Source organism: Rhinolophus sinicus, linkage group LG07 (assembly GCF_036562045.2).
Source record: "Rhinolophus sinicus isolate RSC01 linkage group LG07, ASM3656204v1, whole genome shotgun sequence".
NCBI classification, from domain to species: Eukaryota; Metazoa; Chordata; class Mammalia; order Chiroptera; family Rhinolophidae; genus Rhinolophus; species Rhinolophus sinicus.
The window spans coordinates 531,911-558,424 of NC_133757.1; the positions used below are offsets into that span (position 1 = coordinate 531,911).

Sequence of the window (26,514 nt, forward strand, 5' to 3'; positions counted from 1 at the left end):
CTTTCTTGGTGACTAACGTCCCCAGAGATTATTCCAAGTCCTAGACTTATTCAAGGAGAAGAAAGGGGAAGAACAATCAGGAAGCCACTTAGTCAAGAGTAGGAAACAGAGTCGGGCTTTCAAGCTCCCCAGGTCACCAATCACCTAGGGACCTGAGGGAAGATGCTCTGACAGGGGATCCCATGGAATTCTCTGACTGTCCCCGTTGGGGCAGACACACACTGCACCCCGAAAAGTAAGTACCCAGAGGCGTCCATGGCCAGAGTGCAGTGTGCTGGGGACAAAGGTCCACACAGCCAGAGGACAGCACTGCCACATAGGCCACTGGGGGCTTCGCAGGGGGAAGGCCTCCACTTAGCACAGCAAGGACAACACCAGTGCCACACGAAGCCTGTGACAGAATGGTGTGACTAAGTGACACGTACGTACCCGATCCCAAGGGAAGTCTGGCCAGTGTTTCAGCCTTCTTACTGTCATGCTAGGAGCACACATGTGCACACACATGCACTCACTGCACACGCAGGCACACACACGTGCACGCAGAGCCTCTGAGAAGGCCCGGGGAAGCCTGGCTGCTGCCGGAGCGGTGTGACTGCTGGCTGCCCACACTCGTCGCAGGGCAGGGCTGTGAGGACCAGCACCCTGGCTGGGGACGGGGCAATCTGCCCGCGACAGAGAAGACTGTCCTGGGTGGACCTGAGGGCTGCGCGGTGGGGCTGACACGACGGGTTGCAGGAGAGAGCACGCAGGGCGAGCTCTCTGCACTCGGGAACGGCGCCCGCTGCTTCCGGCAGGAACGGCCCGAAACCTCACCCTCTCCTTACTCTGACTCCCCAGAGACGGCCCACCTTTCCTAAAGATTTTCCCAGGAGCAGGGAAACCTCTTCATGGTTGCTGAGAAAGTTTCTGTGGCCAGATGCGCTGACATCACTGAGAGCAGGAGGCGGGGCGGGCGGCGGGGGGGGGGGGCTGCTGGGGAGCAGGCGACAGTTAACGGGAGGCGCCGTCACGAGGCTCTGCCAGCGTTGGAGGCGGCTTCGTCCTCTTTGTTCTACATTGTCCACTGTTTGTCGTTTGTCCAGAACAACAACAGGCCATAAAGACCCTTTCATGTCCTGTCCCCAGGCCGCTCCTGCTAACTGCCGACAGCTTGGCCACACGGGGCGGCACCCGTCCGGGCACCTGTGAAGCCCGCAGCGTTTTGGAGCTCTCACGCCAGGAGAGCTCAGCCTATCTTTTTGGAAGGTGCCACGGGGGCTTCCTGAGTCCTGCCCAGCAGGTGCCTGGGCACACACAGCTTGGTCCAGGGCTGGCTCCCAGGACTGGCACAGCCACATGGCAGGGTCTGTGCCTGCAGCGAGGCCCGGGCTGGGGGAACCACTGACACCAGGGCTCAGACCCCGCAGGGAGGGGAGGGCACAGACCCTCACCCCCGTCGCTTCCTTCCACTGAGCAGCTGCCAGGCTCCAGAGAGCCAAGTGCACTGTGCAGCGCCGTGCGGTGGGGTGTGTGCGTGCGGCACACATTGCACTGGGCACGATCGTGGCACTGTGCCCCACGGGGCTTTGGCAGAGAAGACCTGCTCTGATCCTTAAAGCCCCGAGGGGGGCAAGGAGGCAGCGCCCAGCCAACCCAGAAACACTCGCCAAAGACCAGTGAGCACCGGAGCTGGGCGGGCATCAGAAATTCTAGCTCCTCCAACAGGAGAAGCGCACGTCACAAATGCTTTGGTCTCTTTTCTTCTTTTTCTACAATTATGGAAATAATTCTTTTGACATCAATCTACCAATTGGAAATACGGGCTAATATTTGTAAAGCAAACTTTCTGGAAGAAAGTCCCCTCAAGTAAAACCCAGGATAGTCAACATAATTAGGCATAAAATTATGGTTCATTTTTTGGTTGATTGTCATAGGACCTATATCAAAACAGACCAAATAAAGGTCTCTTTTTTAAAAACAGTAATTAAAAAGTAAATTTAATGACTTAATTTAATAATTCTATTATTGTTTCAAATCAAGAAACAGACAAGTACGGCTTGGCCAACGCACCTCACACAAGGTCCCTCAGGCAGCCCTGACCTCATCCATCAGAACAAGTACAGCCCACGAGTCTACTCCGGAAGAGCGTCCAGAGCGGGAGGGAGGCTGCCCTGGCTGCCAGGACGCTTGGCGTGCAGGCCGGGCCAGGGAGATCAGCGTGGACCTGTCCACACTGACCCCCACTCAGACTGCCAAACATCACGACTGCTGACGCTTGCCAGGGGTTATGGGGGTTGGTGGAGTTGGGTGGCCCTTTCCTCTGTCTCGTGGACGGCAAACTGCCTGGGCCTCCTGGGATCGCTCTGCAGCCCTGGTCTCGTGTGGGCTTCGGCAGGGCACACCCCAGGCCGAGGAGTGGCAAAGGCACAGAGCCAGCAGCACAGCCACTCTGCCCGCAGTGCCCTTGACGAGAGCCGGAGATGGAGCCTGGCCTGGCCTATGTCCACTGAGTCTGTGGGCCGAGGGGTCTGGGGTGCGCAGGCCTGGCTGGGGTTTGGTTCAACAAGGTGACCGGGAACCAAATGCCAGCCAGCATGGCGTGTGGAGCTCAGCATCAGCTCATGTCGGCCTTCTGATGGGGCGGCCATGCCCTTCCTGCCGAGTGGGGCTGTGCCCTTCGGGACCCCTGGGGGGAGAAGGCCGGGCTGCAGGAATGTCTGTGGTCTCGGACAGGAGCTCACAATGCCAGAGGCCTGGCCCACTCACAGTGCTGTGACGTCTGCCCTGCCTCCCTCCGTCCTCCTCCATGGCCGGCAGGGACAGTGCTGGGACCCCCAGCTGTTGGGATAGTGCCTGGTACCCCTCTTGCAGACAAGTGCCTCCCGGAGGACCACTAATTCTAAGTCTGTGCCCCTCACAGGACCTGCTTCTCAGCGGGTCCACCTGGCACCTGAACACACGTGTACCTGTCAGTAACTGGCAACCGGATTTTAAAAATGGCTGCCAGCCTCCAAAAACGCATCCATCACCATCACTGTCGGGTGGTGATGGACGGCAGGTGGGCGTGAAGCTGGGCCACACAGAGACGGGAGTGCCTGGCACTGCTGTCACTCTTTGTCACTGCGGCCAGCTGAGCGCCCCAGCTGCCAGTTGCCACCGCGCAAGGCATAAAACATACCCTCTGAGCGATCCTGCCAGCAGGGCTGAGCGGAGGCTTCATTATTAATTAGTTTCACGATGTATGGCCCCTTAGATGGTCCATGGTAATTGTGTTTAATTTGTGTATGTTTTAATTATGGCTTAGGCGGCACCACATTTGATCACAGTATCGTCCCAGTTCTGCTCTATGAGCATGTTTGTATTAATTTGCATTTGAAATGCGAAGCTGCTAGTTCCTGGGGGACGGTCTTCACTTCACACGCAGCACCTCTGTCTGAGGCTGGTGCCAGGTAGGACTGCAGGTCCGGAAGCTTCCCTCCCTGCAAATGGCAGCAGGTTTCCACCTTGGGCCGCCTGTGCCCTCCTGGAGCCCGTCCTGCTGCACTGGCAGGGGACAGACGCTGCCTCTGCTCACAGGCCCCTCCTGTCTGAGGACGGACTGAATTAATCCCTGAGGAGCGTGCCCACCAGGCGCAGCCAGCACCCAGCACCAGGAGGCTGAACTGGCGGCTCTAGGGGGGCTCAGCAAGGAAAACCAAAACCAGGCGTGGCTTCTAGTTGAGCCAAAAACGTAACCTCGGCCTTCTTCCTCAAGAGGGAGGGCACCTGCCACCTCTAGACAAGAAAGTACTCTGTGTCCCCATCACGACACCTTAGGCCTTCTTACCACACACACGACAGCACTGGCTAGGAGGCACGTGGGCACCTGTCATGCTGCCCTGGGCGATTGGACCACTTATAGGGTGATCTGCCCAAGCTGAGAACACAGACTTTCCCAAGAACGCAGAGGGGAGGCCAGTGTGGCCCTTCTCCCATCCCCAGAACCCGGTCTACAGGCACTAAACGTGAGTGTCCGAAAGAGGGCTCACTGCTGAGGGAGGTCTGCCTGCCCACCCAGAAGGAGTAAGGGACAGTGCCAGGTGCAGACCCAGACTGGTTGGGGCAGCAGAGGGCCCGCTGAGCCCCTGGTGGGGTGGGACAGAGGAAGCGGAGTCCACACCCCAGTGCCTGCCCAGGGCTGTGTCTCCCCTGTATACACAGACTGTCTGCCTGTCAGTGGTGGCCCCAGACCAGCGTCTGAGACCCAACAGGACACAGGCCCCGCCCCTAAACAGGCCCCACCCACAGCAGGCCCCACCCTATAGGAGGCCCCACCCACAGCAGGACCCACTCCTCAATAAGCCCTGCTGGCTTCTGGCTAACTGACACCAAGTCCCAGAGAAACAGTCCCCTTGGGCTCCTAGCACAGCTGTCCTGTGAAAGGGAAATGCCTCCGAGCAGGGCGTCTGCCAGCTCCTGGGGGAACTTTGTCCTACATTGCTTTTCAGACTCTAGGGAGTTGGAGCAGAATTGATAGGTGGAACTGAACAGGCAGATAGGGCACTTGTGTCCCCCAGGACACTACTGTGTCCCTCAACAATGTCCCCCAGGCTATGGGGAGCTGGGTAGTGCCACTGGCAGGCAGACCACCACCCAGGCTCTCCTGGCACCCAGGGCCATCACCGCGAGGCCGGCAGGGCCCTGCGTCCACCCCTATCCTGAGACGGCAGCGGCCCCCCACCAGGCGCGCAGGAAATACTTGCTGGACAGTGATGAAGGACACCAGCACTTATAGCGGTTGATGGTGATACTGTGACAAACTTAAAGTGTCACAGCCTCCCAGGCCCAGAAAGGAGAGAATGCACCATGGGGGCCGCTGAAAAGCAGCTGAGCCTGCTCTGCTCAGAGGCCTCTTTCCCAACTGCCCACTGCAGGGAGGAGAGGCTGCAATGTGAACGTGTGGCCAGCAGAGGAGCCACACGCAGCCTCCCAGGCCGTCCCACAACATCGCGGCCCTCGGGGGTCGCCCTCGGGGGTCCAGCCCAGACGTGCTGCTAGTCACTGCGTCTGTGTCACGGAGAGGCTGTGACCGGGGTGCCAGCATCCCACATGTCTCAGGGGCGCAACTGCAGGGATCCCTCAGGGGGGCGATGTGGGTGTGACGCCTCAGGTGACCCAGGCGGAAGGTGCGTGAAGCCACAGCCACCCTGGGCCAGGGCGCGAGGCTCTGCGCCTCACCCGCTGGGAGCGGACGCGATGCGGCAGCAATGCTTGGTGTTCCCTGTCACACCTTCATCCAACACTTAATGTGGAAGAAAATGAGAGGACAGGGAAGGGCGTCAGAGGCCACGTTGAGAGTGGCCGGGGCTGCTGGTGCTTGGCTGGCCACCGGCCCCAGGCCCCAAGCCGGCCGTCCCGAACACCTTCCTCGCGTCTTCCCCATGACCTGCCCTCGGCTCTCCTGCCTGACTCAGCCTCTCGGGAAGGTCTGGACAGGTTTTCTTTGGTTTCCACAAAATCTCCAGTAACTGTTGTTACAGTTAGAAACCCTTTTAAGAAGTGAGCCACGCCAATGAACAGACCCTGATTTGCCACAAGAGGTGCTTCCTGGTACTTTAAAACTCAGTAGTTAATAAGCAGCTTAACTAATGCTACCAAAATTAATCCCCAACAAAGGGAATTTGGTCTTTCTCATTGAATTTATTTTTACATCCGCTTTGGCCGAGAAACATGTTCTATAGTAAGTAGTTAGTCCATGCACTGGTGGGAGGAGATGTCATCGGCACTAGGGGGTTGGAGAGCGTCCCCAGAATTCACGCCCACAGGCCTCAGCACGTGACCTGACTTTCAAGAAGGGTCTTCGCAGATGTAATCAGGTCAGGGTCTTGACAGAATCATCCTGGATTTAGGGGGGGGCCTCATGTGAGAAAAATGAGGACAGGGAGGTGTGGGGGGGCCTAAGAGCCTGGGCGGCTACGTGCCCAGCGACGCTCAGGACACTAGGAAACAGAAGAGGTGGAAGGACCAGCCCTACAGCCTCCACAGGGAGCCCGGCCCTGGATGCCTTGACTTTGGACTTCTGGATTCCAGAACTGTGAGCGGACCGATGTCTGGTGCTCAGCCGCCCAGCCTGTGGTCACTGTCACAGGACCCAGGACACCACACACGCAGTTCTCCCTGCACAGTCAGGTCTGCAGTGGTGAGAACACTTCTGAAATTACTTATCATTTTCTCAATAGGCTATGCACGTCCGAGGCTGAGGCAGACACGGGCGCCCTGGAGGTGACACACGGGCCTCACGGCAGAGCAGCTGTGTGCCCGTCACAGGGTGTGGTCCAGGGAGATCACATGCTGTGCCGGCACCAGCTTCCTCCCCGCTGTCCACAATTCTCAGGAACTGTTGGATCCGACTTTGGAAAAGGAGAGGGTTGTGGTGCCCACCTTCCCGTCAGATGCTCCTACGAGATCCGGTGCCCAGCGTGGGGTCCCCTCCCAGCCTCCTGTACTGATGATGCCTCCAAGGGGGAGAGTGTTTAATTCCAGAGGCAAAGTCTTCATTTGATCAGATGGCCCTAAACAATTCTAAGCTAAAAACTTATTCCATATGTTTGCAACAAAAATCATTTCCTGTAGTTTTGCTTTACTTACTAGGAAACTGCAAAAATGTAATTCAAGTTTTATTTGTCGACTGAATAGCCATCTCTCCACAGGTTTTAAAGGACCACGTGGCTGTGAACATCCAAAAATTAATTCATTTGTTTATTTACTGAGCAAATGATTCTGCTGCAAACAACTGACTTTCCCTCCCTCTGAAGGTGCCAGACTAACAGGGCAAACGAGGAAGCACTGGGTCTGGCAAGGGCGCCGGTGCCGTCAGCCAGCACCTAACTCAGCCACATCAGCAGGTGCGTCTGGTGACAGAGGTGCTGCAGCTGCCTGCTCTGAGACACTGCTGTGGGCAAGTCTTCTGGGGCCCTGGCTCAGCCGGGGCAGGCGGAGGGGTTCTTTTGTGGCACCAGGCCCCCCCGGACATGCCAGCCACTTCCGAAGCCACGGGCCTCTGGATCTGAACAGAGGCGGCACCCCCAGGTCAGAAGGCTCTGCCCAGAACCGCCCACAGTGGCAGCCCCACCTTGCAGTGTGGTCAGCCCGGGCTGGGCCCCCCACAGCAGCTGCCCCGGCAGTGAAGCTGAGGGAGGACAAGGCTGGGGGATGCTGGGGCAGGGTCCTGCAGGGGTCACCACGGGGACCACTGTCTGCTTCTTCTCAAAATCAGCTCTTTGTGGGAACTATATACTAAAAAACAGCATTTCAAAATTTCCTTATCTTTGTCAGTTAATTTTGATGGAAAAGCAATGAAATGAAGACGCCCGTATTGTCCTGAAGGGAAGGAAGAGAACGCGGGAGGAGCTTATTAAAACGTAGGTGCCCATCAAACACTGACACTCATTGGTCTGGAACTTTCCAGGCTTGCAGCAGATTCAGGATTCCTGAAGCTCCGTAGTCACTGTCGGAACAATGTGCCAGTTCTCAGGAGACGCTCCTGCCAGCTCACAGACAGCCCCTTCAGCACGAGCTGAACAGAACTCACGCACTGCTCTGTACTTGGATTTTCAAGGTGATGTGTGCAGGCTACTTTGGAAAAGGGTCCCATGCTTCTGCTAACGCAGGAAGCACGCATGTGCTGGCACCTGTCCCGTCTCTGGCGCTCACCTCCGCCCACCCTTGATCTCTGCTTTTCCTTCCAGGGTCAAAGGTGCTGGGTTGCGGGCCCTTTATCATCAAACCTGACATCATGGCCGGGCAGGCTGGCAGCCAAGCTTCCCACCCTGGAAGGAGACACGCGCAGAAGCACCTAGCAGCCCAGGCGCAGGCAGCACCGCCTTCGCTGTGTGCATGGCCAGGGGCCGGGGCCGAGGGAGGTCCACCTATGTCCCAGGCATCACTGCCCAGCTGCTGAGATCACCTGAGTAGCAGGACCCCTTTCTTTAAAAATTGGGACAGATCCTTGAGGTCAGGCCAGGCTGCTCAAGATGATCGGTCACGAGAAAGGCGTTAGTGGGAGATGAGTCAGGTAACAAACCAAAGTGCGCAGCGTATCTCACTAATGGGCTGTGGCCCCCACAGGAACGCATGTTCCCTGACAGTACACAAGCTCCCAGCAGGACGAACAAGAAAATCCATGACTCCCTGACAAGTCGCCCCAACTGCACCTGCGAGCCAGGCGGGAGGCCCCCAGGGCCCGCTGCTTGCGGGCCCCACGCCCTCCACAGCCAGCCACCCAGCTTAGCACACTGCACACCTGTGACAACCATGACCTGAGTCCGGAGCTCGGCCCTTTTTTGTGACATTTGTTCTATCAGGAAGAAAAGGCCACTGGGAAATGTCTCTGACCTTTTGCTGACATGCAATCTGCTCAGCGGCTCCTGACTGCTTGGTCTCGGTCTTCCGAGGACCCCTCTTTACTTTTCCATAAGGAGACCCTCCAGGTGAGTGGGCAGCTGCTCCAGGCACAGCAGAAGCCCTGGTTCCAATACCAGCCAGAAATGACCCAAACCCAAGGACTCAAGATCTAAAAATGTGGCTTTGCCAGTCCCAGTGGCCGAGAAGTGATGGAGGAGCAGCCTTCCTCCAGGGGCCAGGCTCTGTGGGTCCCAACAGTGCGGATACCCAGCAGATCTCGCCTCGACAGGCACCGTCCCCGAGTTACCCACAGGCACAGGGCCTGGCTCTGCGCTACTTGACTGGTCGGCTCTCCAACCTCACACTGAGGAGAGACCAGCAGAACCAGACAAAGGCTTGTGTGGTCCCCGGGGAACCCACGCTCAGGGGCTGCCCCTCCATGTCGGGGGCCCGCGCTCTCCCAACAGTTAGTGAGCACATCCAAACGTTTACACATGCACGTGAGGCTGGCTTGGTGAGGTGCCGCCAGCTTAATTAAATTAAAAAGAGGATTTCAATACAGCATTACTCATTTCTGTCAACCAAAGGGAGATATGGGGTGATCAAAAGCCTGCTCAGCCTGTCTTTAAGAAATAATTTTCCACCGAAGACGGAAGATTAATGTCTGATGGTATTTGTAACTGAGACTACTAATGGGAAGATAATAACTTGGAGGGACTATCAGTGCTTCGTATTATTTCTACCGTGGTCGCTACACGTGCACAATCCAGTCTGTGCCAGGTGCTGGACCGAGCCCTTGGAAGGCTTGCCTGGCATACAGCTGCCCGGGTGATACCTGCCTGGATGAGAACCATGCCTCCCCATGTAGGTACAGGTGGCAGGTGGTGGGGTCTCCCCTTTGCTGCTGCCTTGAGAGCTGACATCAGCACTGCGTCTAACAGCCCAGAGAGCTGGGGAACAGTGCCAGCCACAGCCCCACCAGCACCGCCTGCCTCTGCCCCGCCGGCCCAGAGCTGTGGAGCACAGGCCAGAGCCCCCTGCAGTGGACCTTATCACTGGGAAGCCAGCTCTTGTGCCTCGGCCACCGGCCAAGGAGGTGACTCTCCAAGGTCACACAGGTGGGACCGGGCAGGGCTGCACTGAGGCCTGCCTTCCAACCTCAAAGCCACATGCTAGTCACCAGGCGGCAGGTTTCTGTCTGCACATGTTCCTTAGTAGGGACATCATGCCAGGGTCCCCAGGGGACACTGGCCCTGGCCTTGTGGTACACCGAGGAGACACACATCGCCTCCAAGTTCCCCAAGATTGAGTGATGTGGATGATTGAGTAAATGAAACAGAATAACTATTTCGCAGACATATGCAATGAGGACCGAGAAGCTGAACACTGTTGATGACAACAGAACTTCCACGGCATGACATTACGTGCTCTGGCAGCTAGCAACAGCTGCAGAGGTCTGAGGGACTCCAATTCATCTCTGAGTCCAACAGTAGCCCCATTTTTGACAGGAGGACATGTCTTTACTAGGAGTTTTTGCCTGAAATGTAACCAGTGGGAAGGATGACACTGAACTTGCTCAGAAAGGACAACACTGCTTTGGAGGCTTTTCCTGACACAACAGAGCGCGTGTGGGCTGCAGACGGGGCTGGGCCAGGTGCCTACCTCCACCACAGACTTGGAATCCAGTCGGAAGTTGAAGTCACCGAAGACAAAGTAGGCCACCTTCTCGAATCGCTGGTCAATAATCCTGGGAGAAGAGAAGGAGACGGGTTGATGAGTGCGTCTGGGCTGACCGACCGGCTGCCACAGCTGGGCCGTCGGCATCTGTCCTCCATGCTGCCCAACACACATTTTCTGCCGTCTCCCATGGAAGGCAGACTTGCACCTGACAATTAGCACAGTGACCATGGCCACACGAGTCCACCAGACAGCAAGCATGTGGCTCCCTCCAACACTCGCGTGTGCTGCCCACGTGTTCTCATCAAGTTGGCCAGGTCTGTGTGAAGCCACATTTGGAGGGAACTGTAGCCAGCACCAGGCAGAAGGGCTGGCACAGGATAAGCCAGGACTCGGAGAAGCAGCCGGGAAGCTGGTGCAGTGGGGGGACAGGGAACCATAACTGCAGAACCAGCTCAGACTGGTCTTGTTTCTGACAAGTCGCGGAGCCGACGTCTACCTCACTGGCCAAGGACCACTTGTGAGCCCTAACTGCTCCCCTCAGTGACCCACAGATTGGGGCAGGTCGCACAGCTGAAACCCCTTAAAGCCCCGCCCCAAACCCTGGTGGGGAGACAGGTTTGAGCCCCGCCTCCTGGGTCCGCCCGACCAAACTCACACATAAGAACTCTTTCTTCTCTCAAAAGCCAGTCACAGTGTTGTCTCCATGCTTTGGGGGGCAAGGAGGGGGTGGCAAGCACGCTCAGGAACAGACGGGGGAGGGGTGAATGGGCAGGTGGCCCCGTGAGTCCACAGGTACCCAGGCCACCTCCGCCTGGCCTTTGGATGGTTCCTGCCAGTGGGGAAGGGACGCTTGAACTTGCTCTGCAGTGTTTACATGTTATCCCCATTTGGATGTTTCCAAGTTAGACGGTAACAGCAGCTGCGTCCTTCTCCAGATATCGCCTTGCTTAAGTTTTCCTGCATATTTTAAGTCAATGGCACTGTTTCAGAAAGATTTTCCCCAAAAAAGCGTGTCCATGGCAAGCATCTGACAGCAGCCATGGCAGCGGCCTCCTTCACTTGGCCCTCAGAACAAGGAGGCTGCGGCACTGCTCACACATAGCCTCCACCACCCACCACGACCGTGTTTCCCCGCAAATAAGACCTGGCCAGACCACCAGCTCTAGTGTGTCTTTTGGAGCAAAAATTATTATATATTATATTATACCCGGTCTTATAGTAAAATAAGACCTGGTCTTATATTAATTTTTGCTCCAAAAGACGCATTAGAACTGATGGTCCGGCTGGCTCTTATTTTCGGGGAAACACGGTACTCCTGATGCCAACAGGTCAATTGGCGAAACAGACATGTCATCTGTGTGGAAGGAAAGTCTGTGACCAAGCTTCCCAACTTCACTGCCCAGCTGTGGCTTCAGTGACACACTTGCTGTGAAGAGCTGCAGGTGGGGCCCCAGGGAACCCCACTCAGACTGCACCCCAAGGGACTTAAAAGCCCAGAGTGCTGGGCAGGCAAAAGCCCGGAAGCATCCTCACCCGACCCTCACAGCTTCTGGTGCCGAGACCGGGCACGCCCCCAGCACACCGTCATGCACGAGGGTGCGCACGCCAGGGGCGCTCAGGGCGCTTGTCACCACTCAGCCTCCCTCGCTGCATTCATCAGCTTGAGAAACAAAAGATGAAAGGCAGGCGGTATCGTGTCTCATGCGTTAGGCTCTACGAGGTGGGTGCTGTGTCTTCTGCGGGGCTCGGCCGCCCAGGTCTGAGGACCCCACCTCCTGCTCCTGCACTCGGCTGGTTAGTCCGGCTCCCGTGAGCGGAGCCATCAGGCAGCCCAGCAGCCGCCGCTCACACGTGCATGGGCGGCGATGGTGAATTGACCACACGCTATTTCCCACATGCGATCGAGGGGAAAATGCTGTTTTTGTTTTAATTTCTGTGATCACCAGCGACTTAGACCATCTTCTCCCATCCTTGTTGGAATCTGCACTTTCCCTGTTTCTACTTGTTCAGAGACTGTTTTTCTTTTTACTATATTGCCTTTTCCTTTTTAAATTCTAGGAGTTTCCCTGTCAATCATGATATTAATCCTCTTTCTTCTCAGTCTGTGGCTACCTTTTCATTTTGTTTATGGCATCTTTTGTCATGTGTATGTTTTAATTTTCATGCAGTCAAGTACGTCACCTCCCCTTCTGGCAGTTTCTGTCTTCTCCAGACCCATTTCCCAGCAGGGTCCCCTCCTTTGTCTTCAAGGTGGAGTTTTTAGGCCAGACTTTAATCCACCTGGAACGAGTGTGAAGTGGGGACCCAGCCTGTCGATTTCCACAGTGCGACACTGACGGGCATCACTTAGGAAACACACTAAACTCTTCCCCCTGAGCTCCTATGGCACAAAAGCCCCCAAATTACACACGTCTTTTTCAGACTCTCTCTCTTCTTTTCTGCCTATCCTTTGTCCTGTACACTTAATTAATCTGACTTCTTATAAGGAAGCCCCTCTTGTGAACAATTCTTTTAAAAACCACCTCGTCTACCTTCACTTTTCTCTTGTACATCAACTGCTCTGTCATCTAGCTAAAGTCCAGTTTTCCGTTTTAATTGGAAAAAGGAAAATTCTTGTTTTCCGTTTTAATTGGAATAACTTTTAATTTATATATTAATTTGAAGAGACCGGACATATTTTAACAAACTTATTAATTGTGCAGATAACCAGTAATTTCACTGCCTTGTTTTAAAATGAAATCTTTCTGTAGAGGAAATACGGCTCAGGAATGGGGACAGTAGAGACACTGGCAGACACGTGTGCCTGACAGCCCACGACGGCCACCATGCCCAGGACCAGCCACGCACCCCTCTTCCCATCCACCCTCACGAGAAGCCTGCCCTCACAGTCTTCTCGTGAGCAGTCAGGAGGGTAGCTATCAATATCTCAGCCATCCTGAACAAAAATAAATAAACCTTTTTCTGCTATTAAACATCTTTAGAAGAAAAACATGGTTCAGAGAATCAGTGTCGGCTCCTGGAGAGATGGATGGGTGTGTCCTCCCCTTGGGGACATGGGCTTCCTGGTCCCGCATGTTGTGATGGGTGAAGCCCCAGCTGGAAATGAGAAGATAGTGATGTGCTCTGCTGTCACGAGGGGCCACCAGCTAAGGCCCCGTCCTTCTCACAGTCCCCACTGCAAGGGTACTGCCAAGAGGCCCCTCCCCAGGACCAGCTAGAGGTGACAGGACAGTCACTGGGTTCAGTCACACTGTTCTCCAAGAAACCCAGACAGGCATTCACAGCTCGTTCCGCTGACGACTCCTGACTGCTGAGACCACACAGAGAAGCCTGCACCCCCACCCCCCACGTGTCCACAGGAGCCCCGAGGAGCCTGGCACCCCCAGGAGACACAGGGACCCCTCAGCAGAACGAATCTGCATGTTGAAGCTGGGAGGCAGCCGTGGGCTCCCTCACCCTCCTAGCCTTTCTCCCCCTGGTTTGGGACCCCTGTCAGTTCTCTGCACCTCTCACAGACGCAGCCCAGCCCTGACCCCCCCGCCAGTCAGCTGCCCGCTTCTGCCCTGGGGCACGAGTACCGCCAGCCCACGGCCCTGGGTTCTGGGTTCGAGGAGTGGGCAAATCCACACAGCTCAGCTCCACGACGACCCTGAGGTGGCTGAGGGTGCAAGGCCATGTGGGCCCCACGTCCCAGGGCAGGAGACCCTTAATGGAAGCGTTCCTTCCCTCCCTTCCTCTCCAGCTCCCGCCGCCCACCCCAGCCCGCTGTTGTCAGCTGCCTCCTTGACTCTGAGTCAACCTCCACGGGCAAGGCTCCCAGGCCACCTGGCCAAGCGAGCGAGCATGTCCTCTGTCCTCAGGGCCTCACCCTGCAAAGGCCTGATGTGGGAAGGACAGGCAGCACCGTGAGCGTCCCCAGGTCACAGGATATTTCCTGACACCTGCCCATTCTTAGCCATTTCCCAGCCACACACCTGCACTGAATCTGAGCTCTAAGGAAAGGGGTTTGCTTTGGTCGGCTGCTGAAAGGTGCGGGGGCACCGGTGTCCTCTCTTGGCGCGAAGTGTCAAGCTTAAGCGACTCTCCTCACTTCTGATGGAAAGGAAATCAAAGGCTACAAAGAAAGGTGGACAGCTGACACCCTGACTCTGAATCAAGGAAGCAAGTGACTGGCTGATTAAATGGTGGAACCCACTCTGAGATAAATTCCTGTTCTAAAAATGAACCAATTTCAGATTTAATAACGGACTGAATCAACTTAAAAACCCTCCAGAGTGTTTACAGAGAGAAAGCCGGCCCTCCCAAGGTTTTCCTTGAAGGCCTGGGGCTCTCCCCACCACCCTTGGGCTGCTGCCCATTCTCTGAGGAGAGAGCCTGGGGACGGTGATGGACGGACGGGCCTGCGATGACGGCGAAGCATTTCATTGGCACGTCTAGAACCTTGTAAGACTATCATTAAAAACCTAAACTTTATCATATTTCTGTGCCCTGCTCTTTCTGATATAATGGCCTGAGCACATCAATAACAGGCCCGTCTGGAAGGTCGGCAGCGTGAGGCGCTGTCACAGCCCCAGGCAATTGCCTGAGTGCCAGGCCTGCGGCCTCCGGCTCTCACTTTTAATTTCAATAGAGTGCCATTTGGATCAGGAGAAAAAAAGAGTTGTTTTAAAATTAATTACCTTGTCAGGAGCTATTATGATTAAAAAGTAGGCCCGCATCAATATCGTGTGCCTAATTCAAAAAGGGAATTACAAGAACAGCCATAAAAATCAATTTTTTGGGCCTTGAAAACAGAGTGTCTTTCTGTTTTGACAGGTGATTTCATTATGTGACAAACTGCGGTGACACTTGCTGCATCACAGAGGCCTGCATGGCGAGGAAGGGGCCGGGGACACTGTGCCCCAAGCTGCAGGTTACAGACATCCAGTGACCGAGACTGTCCCAAGAGGGGTCATTGCACGTTCAGAAACTACTGCATTTCCAGGTGGTCGCCCACGGGACTTCCTACCCCAAGAAACTGCTGTGGCTGGGACAGCGACGTGGCCAGGAGGCGTCAGTCATCCCCTCTGGTTCCAACACGTCAGAGCTGTTCCTTTTTCATTTTTAACCACCAAACGCCGTGGGCTTCATATGGAATTAGAAATCGACTAACATCAGCTTTTGGTTTTCAGATCTGGTAGGGCCCACATTCTCTTCCAGCAATTTTAAATAGCGAGAGCATCCACACTCAGAATTAGAAAAACTGGAATACTTTAAATTCCTTAAAAGTTTCCTTTTAAACTTTAAGTTTTAAACTTAAAACATCCAGCTGAATGGTGTACGAAACATAGAGTCAAGCTGCTTTAAGTAAACTGACCAATGTGCTTTCCCCTTCCTACAAATGGACGGGCTGCTTCCTGCCGGGCGCAGCTGCGCGGCTCTGGCCTGGAGGGAGGTCTGACACGGACCAGCACACGGGCGTCTGCTCTAAGGTGGCTTGTCCCAGACACACCTGAGGCAGAGACGGTGGGGGGGGACTACGGGCAAAGGCAAAAGGAAAAATCTGTTGACAGAATCTGAGCAGGGTTAGCACAAAGCACCCAAATGTCCCTTTGGGGAACCCCCTGGGCGTCAGGTAAGGTCCCCACAACCAGTGAGCCCCAGGGGCCTCAGCGACCAGCCTGCTGACCCACAGGCAGTGTGCCCTTGGCAAACGATACCTAAGGCCCCAGCACACAGCGCCCGCTGTGCCCACAGCCACACCCAGTCCCCAGTCACGGGTGCCACGCAAACCCTCCACCTCTTGAGAGAGAGTGGCTTGGAGAGGTAGCAGTGCCTGCGGCCCCAGCCTCAATGGGCAGAGCACGGAGAACAGGCAGGAAGTTCTCATAGGGGGCAAGCGGTACAAAATCCACTCTCCTGCAGGCATCTCTGAGAGGCCACTTCCTGTCCCGGCCACGAGGCCTGAGGCCCCACTGCAGATGTTGCAGCCCTAACCCCACGTGACCGTGCTGGAGCTGGGCCTCCAAGGAGGACGTTACGGTGAGATGGCTCACGGGGTGGGGCCCTGATCTGACGGAACCAGTGCCTCGTGACAAGGCAGCAGAGCTCTCTCCACCATGTAGGGACACATGGGGACACAGCATGAGGCCCCGTCTGCAAGCAGGAGGCAGGCCCTCAGCGCCCGACCTGCTGCCCCCTGGCTCCAGGGTCTCGGACCTCCAGCCCCAGAGCCCTGAGCAGTGACTGCACTGTTTCAGCCACCAGGTTGTGCTCGTTTGTATGGCAGCCCAAGGGGACTGGGACAGCCTCATGCCTGTCAGGGCTGCTTCCTGGCTCTGGCCTGGGCCTCAGTTTCCCCATCTGTGCACTGCGATGGGCTCCAGCTCACATGGCTGCTTCTTGAGGTGGAGGAGGCAGGGGCTGGGGGTGGGTGTCAGGCCCAGTCAGCACATTGGTACTTCTCAGTAAATCACTGTCAACCTTCTAACACGCACGGCCCATCAGACACGGTTCGGGCACCCAGCTGGGCGGCCGCTGGGTTTCGTCAGTAGTTGTCATTCTCATCCGTTCTCTAGAGAGCATCCTAATAACAAATACGCTTTGTCCACACCGAGAACCACACCTGAACTCGCTGGTGCCACCACAAGCCCCACAGCCAGCACAGAAGACCTCAGCGTCCTCAGCTGCTTCGTTCCTCACGTGTGTGGTGGAAAATCAGGAGGTGGACCCTCAGACAGCCACGTGAGCCCCAGAGCCCCCAGTACCAGTGAGCACAGGAAACTGCGCTCAAGCCCACTGGTTCTGGGAAACGCTCCCCAGGCTGGTGTGCACAGGAGTGCCAGCCGGCTGGAGGACGCACTGTGCCCAGTCACGGCAGGGCAGCTGGAAGCACCGTCCCCATGTCACCCTGGATGCCAACAAAACCCCAAGAACAAGACGCTGGGTGAGCACGGAGGGACGCAGCGAGGGACACAGCAGGGGGAGCTGAGCAAGCGCAGGCCATGCCGGGAATGCCGGCCGAGCAGCCACTCAGCCCTAATGACACTCAAGATGCTGCAGGATGTCTGTCAAGCTGCTTGTGCTGCGTGCGATGTGGCAATGCGACCATGCAAATGTGCAACAGGCTCGCGCACGGCACCAGTACAGAAATGCATGTGACGAAAGGGCACGCGTGCACAGAATGACAGGCACTGAGCGCCAGGAGTGTGGGGAAGGGGCAGGGCTGGGCTCAGGATGCAGAACCTCTGTGGGTGGCGTCCACGTTTGTTTTCTTAACAAGAGAACACAAGAGCAAACACAGCGAAATGTAAGGTAACAGCTGAGGGGCCACGACTATAGGCATCTACACTTTTCTGGACACGAATCTGTTTTCAATGAAATACAATAAAGGATATTGCACATGCCATCAATCACCTGACAGTAAGGGACAATAAGCTCAGTTTGTTGGGACTGCAATAGGCTTCACGTGTCCTCACGGGCACGATCCTGCCTGGTGCCCTGAAAATGCGGCAGGGAGGCCACGAGCCCTCAGGCTGAGGGGGCAGAGGTGGCCGGGCTCTGGCCTGTCGGCCTGGACTCCGTGCCCTTCTAGCTGGGCTCCAATCAGACATGACAGTGGCCACCCAGGCTTCCAGGCCAAAGGACGTGTGGACATGTTCACAGCCAGCAAAGACATGGCATGCTGCCCCCTCCGTGGCAGCCGGAGCCGGGAGTCAGGTTATGGGGACAGTGGGTGGCTGGCCAGTCAAGCACCCCAGATCTGCAGTGGTGAGTGTCCTTTGCCTGGAGACCGGCGGCCTTTCTTTGGCTCACAGAACAGCGAGGCAAGTTCTGGGAACGGCTGAAAGAGACACATTCAGCCTGGAGGGCTTTTGAGCAGCTGACAGCTGACTGATGACCGCCCTGCGGTGACAAAGGGAGCCGTGGGCGGCCGCGTCACATCGCCTCTCCCTGGGAAACTGACCGCCCCGAATTGTCCCCAGCAACATTATTTTTCTGGCCATCATCCCCTTTGAACGCCCCAAATGAGCATGAAACAACTCTTTTGACCGGACATAAAAGTTAAATGTCCCAATGCTGATCAGATTAACTTCAGCCGTGGTGACAATGGACTGTATTTGTGAGAAAATAATGGGGGACAAAGGGGCGCTTTATGCCAAGATTTCACAGTGGTAATGTAAAAATGTTTCTGTTGAACTAGGCCAGGCCACCTCTCAAAGGGGGTGGGGGGGACAGAGAGCCCTGTCACTTGTGGAAAAAAATCTCATTTCACGGCCGAGAGCGCCAGGATTTCAGGAAGTTGCAGCGGTTGGGGCCTCAGGAAGCACAGTGCGAGCTAAGGTCTCTGCTGCGGGTTTAATCCCCAAAATGCGCCCCAAAGAGCTTAACTGTGTGTCTGGGAGACAGACGGGCCTGTCCCCACGACAGGCATTCTGCCCCGGTGGCCCTCTGCACGCGAGCCCCTCCCGAGCCCGGCGGCTGCTCACTTCCAAGTCTCTTCACTCACTGGGGGTTTGTCTTCTTTTTGAAACATTCATAACAAGACTAAAAGCAAAAGTCCACAAATTGCAAGAAAAACATAAAAGTTTCTCTGCTATAACCCGTGAGGGATCCCTGGCTGCACCTGCTGACACTGAGAACCGTGTGTTCTGGGGTCTCACAGCTGAATCCGTGCCAGTGGCCGGGGCTGTGGCCTCGGGCATCGGGCTTGCATGACGGCTCAGCCCAGGTGCTTGGGGCTGTCAGAGCTGTCGCTGTCAGGGGGTTAAACTCTCCTGAAGTTCCCACACGTGAGACAGTGTTTGTCTTTCCATCCTCCAGACACGACTTTTACTTTGCAACATCCTTAGGTTTACAGAAAACTTGCAGATATTGTACCAGGCACCTCTCAGTTTGAACGTGGGGCTCCCACAGCAGCGCTTAGGGACGGGCCTGAGGCTGATGTGCCACCTGTCCCAGGTCTGATGCCACATGCTGGTGGAACTGAGGGCCCTGGGAGCTTTCTGCAGAGAGTAGGCCAGAAAAGGCGGGCTCCCTTCCCAGGAGCCTCCTGGCTGTCTCGCTGCATCCATGGCCTGCAGACAATGCACCCAGCGGTTCCCAAAGCGTGAATGGGGCACTGTTGGTGGCAGCGTCCATTCAAAGGGCCAGCGTGGCATTGTCCTCCCAAGCGGCAGAGCAGAATGCAGTCTGCTGGTGGCTGCCAAAAGGTTAGCAGCCCCATGAAAGGGCGGCCGGTGTTCACGCTCCTACAGAAACGCCCTTTGTGCAGTGCGGAGGCCGGGCTCCCCACAGGAGGGGCTCCTGGGAACGCATAGCCGCAAGATGGTGCCACACCCCACTGACAACCTGACCACCATCACCAAGACAGATGTTCACAAACCTGTCTCAGGCCCGGGCTCCGTGGGAGGTCCCAGGGAGACCCTGCAGCCCCCACAAAACCCGGCAGATCCCAAGTAAGGTCCTTGTTCCCTGGCCCCAAGCTCACTGTCCCAGGGATGGTGGCTCTGCCTGAAATCCCCCAGCCTGGCAGCTCTCGGGGAGGACAGCCGTGGCTGCTGCGAGGCACCCCTCCCAGAAGGGCTGCCCTGAGCATTAACTGGGTGTCATCATTGTAGCATCCTTCTCCTATTGGCATTATTATTAGATGTAGCCACACACGCCACCCTTTTTACCACCCCTAAATTGAGACACTGTCCCATGCCAGGCGCTGTGAGGGCAGAATCCCCGAGTGAACCAGCCAAGGCCAGCACTGGCATTTCTGGTTCCCTTGGGCCTCAGAACAGACAGGTGACACGACCCCGTGTGCTGGAGTCACTCCAGAGCCAGCTGGGTGAGAACAGGCGACAAAGGACTCAAGCACAAGCCAAAGGATGGGGCTCCTAGGATAGGGTGGCAGAAGCCCCCGTCACAGGCCGTCATGGGCCACACGCTGGGACCAAGCACACACGGGTCCCTGTGTGCTGAGGGCCACAGCTCAGCAGGCAGGTGGAGAGCTCAGGCTGGGCTCAGGTCTACTCTGCTCTTCGCCACCTCAGGGGTCGTGAGGCTCCTGCACAGCCCCGGGCTGAGTACGTTCGGGGTTGAGGCCGGCCCTCGAGGTGCGGGAGCCACGGCAATGGCAGCAACAGCCACACCCCGTGCCCTACACTCGGTTCCTCTGTGTGGGCCTGACAGGCGGCGGCAGGGATCCAGGTGCTGGGTCAGGGCAAGGGCCTTGATCTCAGGGCCTCCGGAGGTGAACTGGTGTCACTGTCTCACGCCAAGCCCACTGGCTGGGGGAGGCCCAGGGGCGGCTGGCGGCAGGAGGGAGGGGTAGAGAGGTGAGGGGCCCTGGAGGAGTGCCATAAAGAGGCTGGCTGGTGACGCGGGGGCAGGGAATAGGACATTTACTTGGACATACAACCTGGTGTCCTTGCTCAGGAGCAGGGGACACGGTGGGGTCCTGGGAAAATCTGAAATTGCCGGGCAAAGATGGCTGTCCCAAGCCCACGTGGATGGCTACTGTCACCCAGGCCACGGGACGCTGAGAGAGGACCTGGTTGAGACCTGAGCGGATGACAGACTTGGGCTCTGGGCTCAGCTCGAGCAAGAGGCCCATCTTCCAAACAAGAAGGACCCTGGTCCCCAGACCAAAGCTGCCCTATCAATCGGGTGCCGGGTCACCTTTCTTTCCATGGGGTCACCTCTCTGACCCCATGAAAGGTCACAGGAGACTGCCACCGACAGATGGAGGTTCCCATGGGGTCCAGGATGAGAAGGTCCTGGAAACCAGCAGTGTGAGGGGAGCAAGGAGTGGACGGTGACAAGAGCATGAGGAGACGGCCGAGAGCCCTGCGCTGAAGACACCGGGCTGCTCCCTGCCCCTCGCCAAAGGCCCAGAACACCCCACAGCCATGCCAGGTGCTGCCCACGGCTGGTGGGGCCCCAGGGACACATGGATGCGAGCCCATGGCCGAGATGTAAATGCCAGATTCTGAGACGCAACAGCTGACACCTGTGTGCTGCCATCGCTCCAGACATGTTTTCTTGTCAAGCCCCCAATTGGAGGTGCAGCCACGCACCGCGGTCATCCCAGGGGGGCTGGGGCCTTGGGATGGGATCGCGATTTGTGCCATAACGAGTTTCATAGTTTGGGAAAATAGGAAAGACATAGAGGAGCAGCGCCGGAAAGACAAGCCCCACCTCCTGGGCGGGGCGGGGCCACCAGTACCTACCGGTCGAGCACGTAGGCCAGGGCCTTGTGCCGGATGCCCGCGTACGCCGAGGGGCTGGTCTCCCAGGCGACCAAATTGGAGGCGTCGTGGAAGAGGTGGATGTTCACCAAGTCAAAGGCGCTGCGGACACAGAACGGAGACCACGTGACAAGGGCGGGGCCTGGGCACCGGGCGCAGCCCCTCCCACGCACTCCCGGGGGGTGGGGCCGGCCTGGCCGGGGGGGGCCAAGCTCCTGCCCTCCGCGGCAGCTCCAGGCTGACCCAGGGCACGTCCACCCGCTCAGAGGAGGACACGCAAGACCTAGGGTGTTATCTTTAAACGTGTTTGTAAGTGTAGTTAGCGGCTCTGGCTGAAAAGGAAACAGACTTAGACACAATGACAGAAACTTTCCTCAAGCTGCCAGCCAAGCCAGGAGGGGCCAGAGGGGGAAGGGGGCATGGGGAGGGGAAGGAGAGGAGGGAGGGGAGGGGGGGGGGGGGGGGGGGGGGGGAGGCGAGGGAAAGGGGGAGGGGAGGGGTGGGAGGGGGAGGGAGGGAATGGGGGAGGGGGAGGGGAGGGAGGGGAGGAGGGGGAGGGGGAGGGGAGGGAAGGAGAGGGAAGGAGCCAGCAGAGGTGGCTCAGGGCTGGTGCCCCTACCCCCAAATCCCCCAGGCTGGAGTCCCCGGCTGATGCTGGCAGCCCAAGGACGGCACTCCAGGTTTAGGTGGGGTGCAGGCTCCAGAGCCGGCGTCGGCCCCTGGGGGTGTCCCGAGGCCAGGGCCCAGCAGTGCTTATCCCATGGTGCTGCTGGGCTCCAGTGGGGTCCCCACCCTGTGCCCGGGCAAGTGCATCAACAGCACAAGGACAGCCCTTTCCCCAGGCCCAGCTAAGGCAACACACACCCCACCCCTCGGACAGCACACACCTCAGCGTGCAGGGGACGCAGGTCACCTTTGAAGGTTCCCGTCACACACAGAGGTGGGGCAGGCACCATGAGAGCTGCGGGCCTGCAGGAAGGCTGGCCTGAGTCTGGCCCAGTGTGAGTGGGGCTCTGCTCCACGTGTGCCCAAATGCCCCGCAGCACATGCTACCAGAACACTTTCATGCACCTGAACGTGGCAGCAGTAGAACCCCGGGCAAGGGGCTGCCCGGAGAAGCCGAGGCACTGGGACTCTCACGCCCACTGGGGATGCGGTGGGGCTCTGGGCCTGTGAGCGCCTGGACGCTGTACTCACAGGGACGGGGAGACAATACTCCGTGTCACATGGTGTCACCAAGAACAAAAAGGGTCACAGAGCAGGTAAGGGGGTTTCAGGTCAGCACAGCCTTTGATGGGACGTTGGACACACATCACTTGTGCAAAACACAAAAGGGAAAGGTGTGAATACGCCTGAAGCGCACACAGCACAATAAACATACCAGTCTGCGACGCTCCATCTCGTCCGAACGAAGCCTTTTCTTGACCATTTGCACTGAAAAGGAAACAAGTACACAGGTGAGTGGCTTGAAAGAGGAAGGACAGAGACACTGACTCCCTCACAGCGACCTGAGGCCTGCAGTCAGGAGACAGTGCTCATCCCTCAGCTGCAGGCCTCTGCCCAGAGCTTGGTGCCACTCGTGGTGCAGGCCAAGCTGGTGGGCACAGGCTGGTACGCGCCACACTCAGCGCACGGAGAAAAGGTCCAAACAAGTACGGCCACCACCGTCTCTTCAGCCCCTTCCCCAGACTCCAGAGAAGCTTCCAGGAAGCCACTGTGGGCTGGGCACAGGCGAGGGGCCCTCCGGGCAGAAGTGAGGACACCCTGGCCAGGCACGGGGCACAGCTGGCAGAAGAACATCCTGCACAGCTGGCGAGCGACAGAAGCCCATGACCGAAACGACAGGTATGTAGCTGCAAGAAGGCCCCTTCTGAGAATACCTGTCCATTGGTGGCGCCAGAGGGCATCCGACCTGAGAAACCCAGAATTTATTCCTGCTACATTTCCCCTATTTCCCCAAATGACCTTTGTTCCAGAAGCTTGGAGAAAGGTGACTTGTTCCCCATACTCCTCTCATTGGTTTGTGACGTGAGAGGACCAAAGCAGGGGGTGTCAGGCGGGACCCACACTGAGCCCCTCCACAGCTGTCGGCAACTGTGGCTCAGACACCCACTGGGCTGGTGCCTGCCTCATCCAGTGCCAGGGACCATCTCGTCCATTCATGCCCAAGCCGAGATGATGGAAATGCCTGTGTCACGATGCCCAGTACAGGAGCCACTGGCCTCTGGGACTGCCAAGCACTGGAAGTGTATGACAGAAGAGCCCAATGTTGCCGTTTTATCTTTATTAATTTTAATTTAAATAGCCACACCGAGCAGGGTAGCCTCAGAGCCTAAGCAGTTTGGGGAGGAGGGTAACTACCCAGCACCCCTTGCAACCGCCAGGAACCTTGAGGGACCTTGCTGGATCCCCAGTCACGTTTCGGCAAACGAGGAAGCTGGATGAAAAGGCCTGGTTCTCCTGGGCAGGGTGTCGTGTATTTTGTTCTCTCTGGTACTGCACGTGGGGATGGGACACGGGGTGAGGAGATGGGCCCTGGGTCAGACAGGGGTGGGAGGCGAGGCCGGTTGTCACGTGGGCCGGCACGCAGGGACGGCGGTAACCACACGAGAAGCCACCTAAGCACTGATGATGTGTGCTCCCTACATGCAAGAAGGGCCCACAGGAGCGGACAGGACGACTCGAGGAGGGGCTTCTTGACGCCACACAAACAACCCGGCACCTGAGGGCTGCCCTGGACCCCACAACCCCTTAGCTCCCAGCCCATTCAGTGTTTTACTTCCCTAACAACAAACTCCACAGGCGGTGTCTGCACACGGGGTCCTGTTTCTCCCATCAGCCCTCGCAGCCATTTGTCCCAGAGCACTCTTGTCAAGGTCACCTTGAAGGTCAGCACCAACCCCCAATGGTCGTCTCTCTTGGCTGTATTCCAGGTGAATGTCTTACGTTGCCTCTGCGTCACCAAGTGACCCTGGTTTGGACCTGTATTTGCAGTGACGGCGCCAGGCGCCAAGTGCAGTGTCACATGCCTGATGGGGCGCAGCCTGGTCTGCGGGGTCTGGTGGGCCCAGCGCTGATACACACAAACACATCCCCATTCATCAGCACACGGGGCGGGTGTCAGCACTAGGAAACTGAGGCACGGAGGTTAAGAACTGGGCTCAAGGGCACAGAGCAGGCAAGTGGGTGGCCGGACTCCAGACGCAGGGTCGCTGGTGCTCTCAGGCACCCACCCCCGGGGCAGGCTGCAGCGGGAGCCACACTGGTTGTGGGGTGGGATGGATCCACGCTACCCTGGCAAGGCCCACTGCCCCTATCTCCAGAGCAGGACGCAGGGACATCTTCCCAGGACAGAAGGACAGCCACCTTGCTCGGTAGGGAGAGGGGTCTGACATGCACCTACTGTCTGCCAGGCCCGGCCCTGGTCCCTCCTATGGAGCCAGCAGTTTATCTTCCGTCAGGCCACTGCTTGCTGTGTGGGTCCCTGCACAGCCGAGGGACTCCCCTCCCCTCCGAGTGACCCTGAGAGGCTGTTCCCAAGCACTGCCAACCTCTGTCCCGTCCTGCCCCCCCAGGAGGGGCCCTGCACCCCGGCTTGGGCGGCTGCCCCCTCCGACCCCCCGACTCTGGACCTAACTCTGGAATGTGGAGACACCTCAAGGCCATGGTCCAAGCTCCTTCACCTGGCACCGCCCCAGGCACTCCTGCATTTAAGAGGGTCCCTGAAGCCCCCTCCCCTCCATGGTGCCCACCAATATGACCCCTTCCTTTGGCCGCTGGAGGACGGGTCCGTTCTACCCCTCAGTGTCAGAAAGTAGGGCTTGTAGGACTCAGCTGTGGCCCCTTCCCCGTCTGTCCCTTCCAGCCCGACAGGCTCCTGGGCGGGCAGGTTGTGAAGGACGCACAGACGTTTCTGGGTCACAGTCTCTGCAGCGGCAGCAGAGTGAGCAGGTGCAGGCTGGGCAGGTGCCTGCTGATCTGCTCCCACCCAATGTCTATGTGCCACACTTTCTGGTCACCGGCCGCCACCTAAGACTGCTGAGGATGCCGGGCGATGGTGGACGGGGCCGGCAGGGGCTGGGGTGGCTGCTCTGGCTCTCCGAGAGGCTATCACCATGAACTGAAGCCACGTCACGCTTGGGGGTAGGGGCTGCCACATCGCTCACCCACAATATGAAGGCTCTGCTCAGACCCCTGTTAATAGGATTCCTTTAGGCAGCAGATGGATTGGGAATCCAGGCGGTTTCATCTACTAAAAGACGGCATAAATCAGCCCTGAGAAAGGGGCTGCGCAGGGCCTATCGGCGCCCAGCCGCCCACGAAGGCCGCCCTGCAGCATTACTGAGATGAATTCATCTTTCACACGAGGCGGGGGTGCCCGTGATGCATGGGAACGGCCAGCTCCTCCGCGCGGGCGAGAGGAAGGGACGGCACGGCCTGATCGACTGCACCACTCACTCTGCGTTTTAAAAATGGTCTCCCATTACCTGGAGTGCTGCTCCCAGAGGCGGCATCTGAAATTCATGCCAGCCAAGAGCAGTCGTAAATCAGCAGAGAAAGTTTTGTTAGTTTTCTGCGCACTGGGCTGTAATTATCTAGAATAGCTTCCACGATGGTAATTACACTTACGTTATCCTTAAGTGATGGCAATAAAAGAAGAAGATCCGTCTTAAACTAATTCCCACCCCAACGTGTGTTCAAATAAAGCTCAAGGACTGGCCCCCGGGCACCGGCCTCGCGGACGTGGCGCCCAGAGCCCCTACCGACCCTGACGGTGAAGATGCTTTGCAGAGTTCAGCAACCTGGAAGTGCCCCAAGGTACACGAGACATAGCGGTGTTGCTGAGTTCACACAAGAGCCCCTCAGTCCCTCACCAGGACAGAGGGACGCCTCGGTCCCCTCACCAGGACGGAGGGACGCCTCGTTCCCCTCCCAGGACGGAGGGATGCCTCGGTCCCCTCCCAGGACGGAGGGACGCCTCGGTCCCCTCACCAGGACGGAGGGACACCTCGGTCCCCTCACCAGGACGGAGGGACACCTCACTCCCCTCACCAGGACGGAGGGACGCCTCGTTCCCCTCCCAGGACGGAGGGACACCTCGGTCCCCTCACCAGGACAGAGGGACGCCTCGTTCCCCTCCCAGGACGGAGGGACGCCTCGGTCCCCTCACCAGGACGGAGGGACACCTCGGTCCCCTCACCAGGACGGAGGGACGCCTCGGTCCCCTCACCAGGACGGAGGGACGCCTCGTTCCCCT

At 57.5% G+C, this 26,514-nt stretch overlaps 1 protein-coding gene across 2 annotated transcripts in view; it reads right to left on the bottom strand.

The window, feature by feature from the left end:
* Nucleotides 1–26,514, bottom strand: part of INPP5A (inositol polyphosphate-5-phosphatase A) — a 168,719-nt gene that overhangs the window by 29,804 nt on the left and 112,401 nt on the right. For both annotated transcript variants that reach the window (XM_019728303.2, XM_019728304.2), the window contains exons 7-9: nt 22,639–22,691; nt 21,240–21,359; nt 10,024–10,108 (exon numbers count right to left, since the gene is read on the bottom strand). In XM_019728303.2, the coding sequence (XP_019583862.1) occupies nt 10,024–10,108; nt 21,240–21,359; nt 22,639–22,691 (258 nt within the window). The remainder of the gene's footprint in view (nt 1–10,023; nt 10,109–21,239; nt 21,360–22,638; nt 22,692–26,514) is intronic.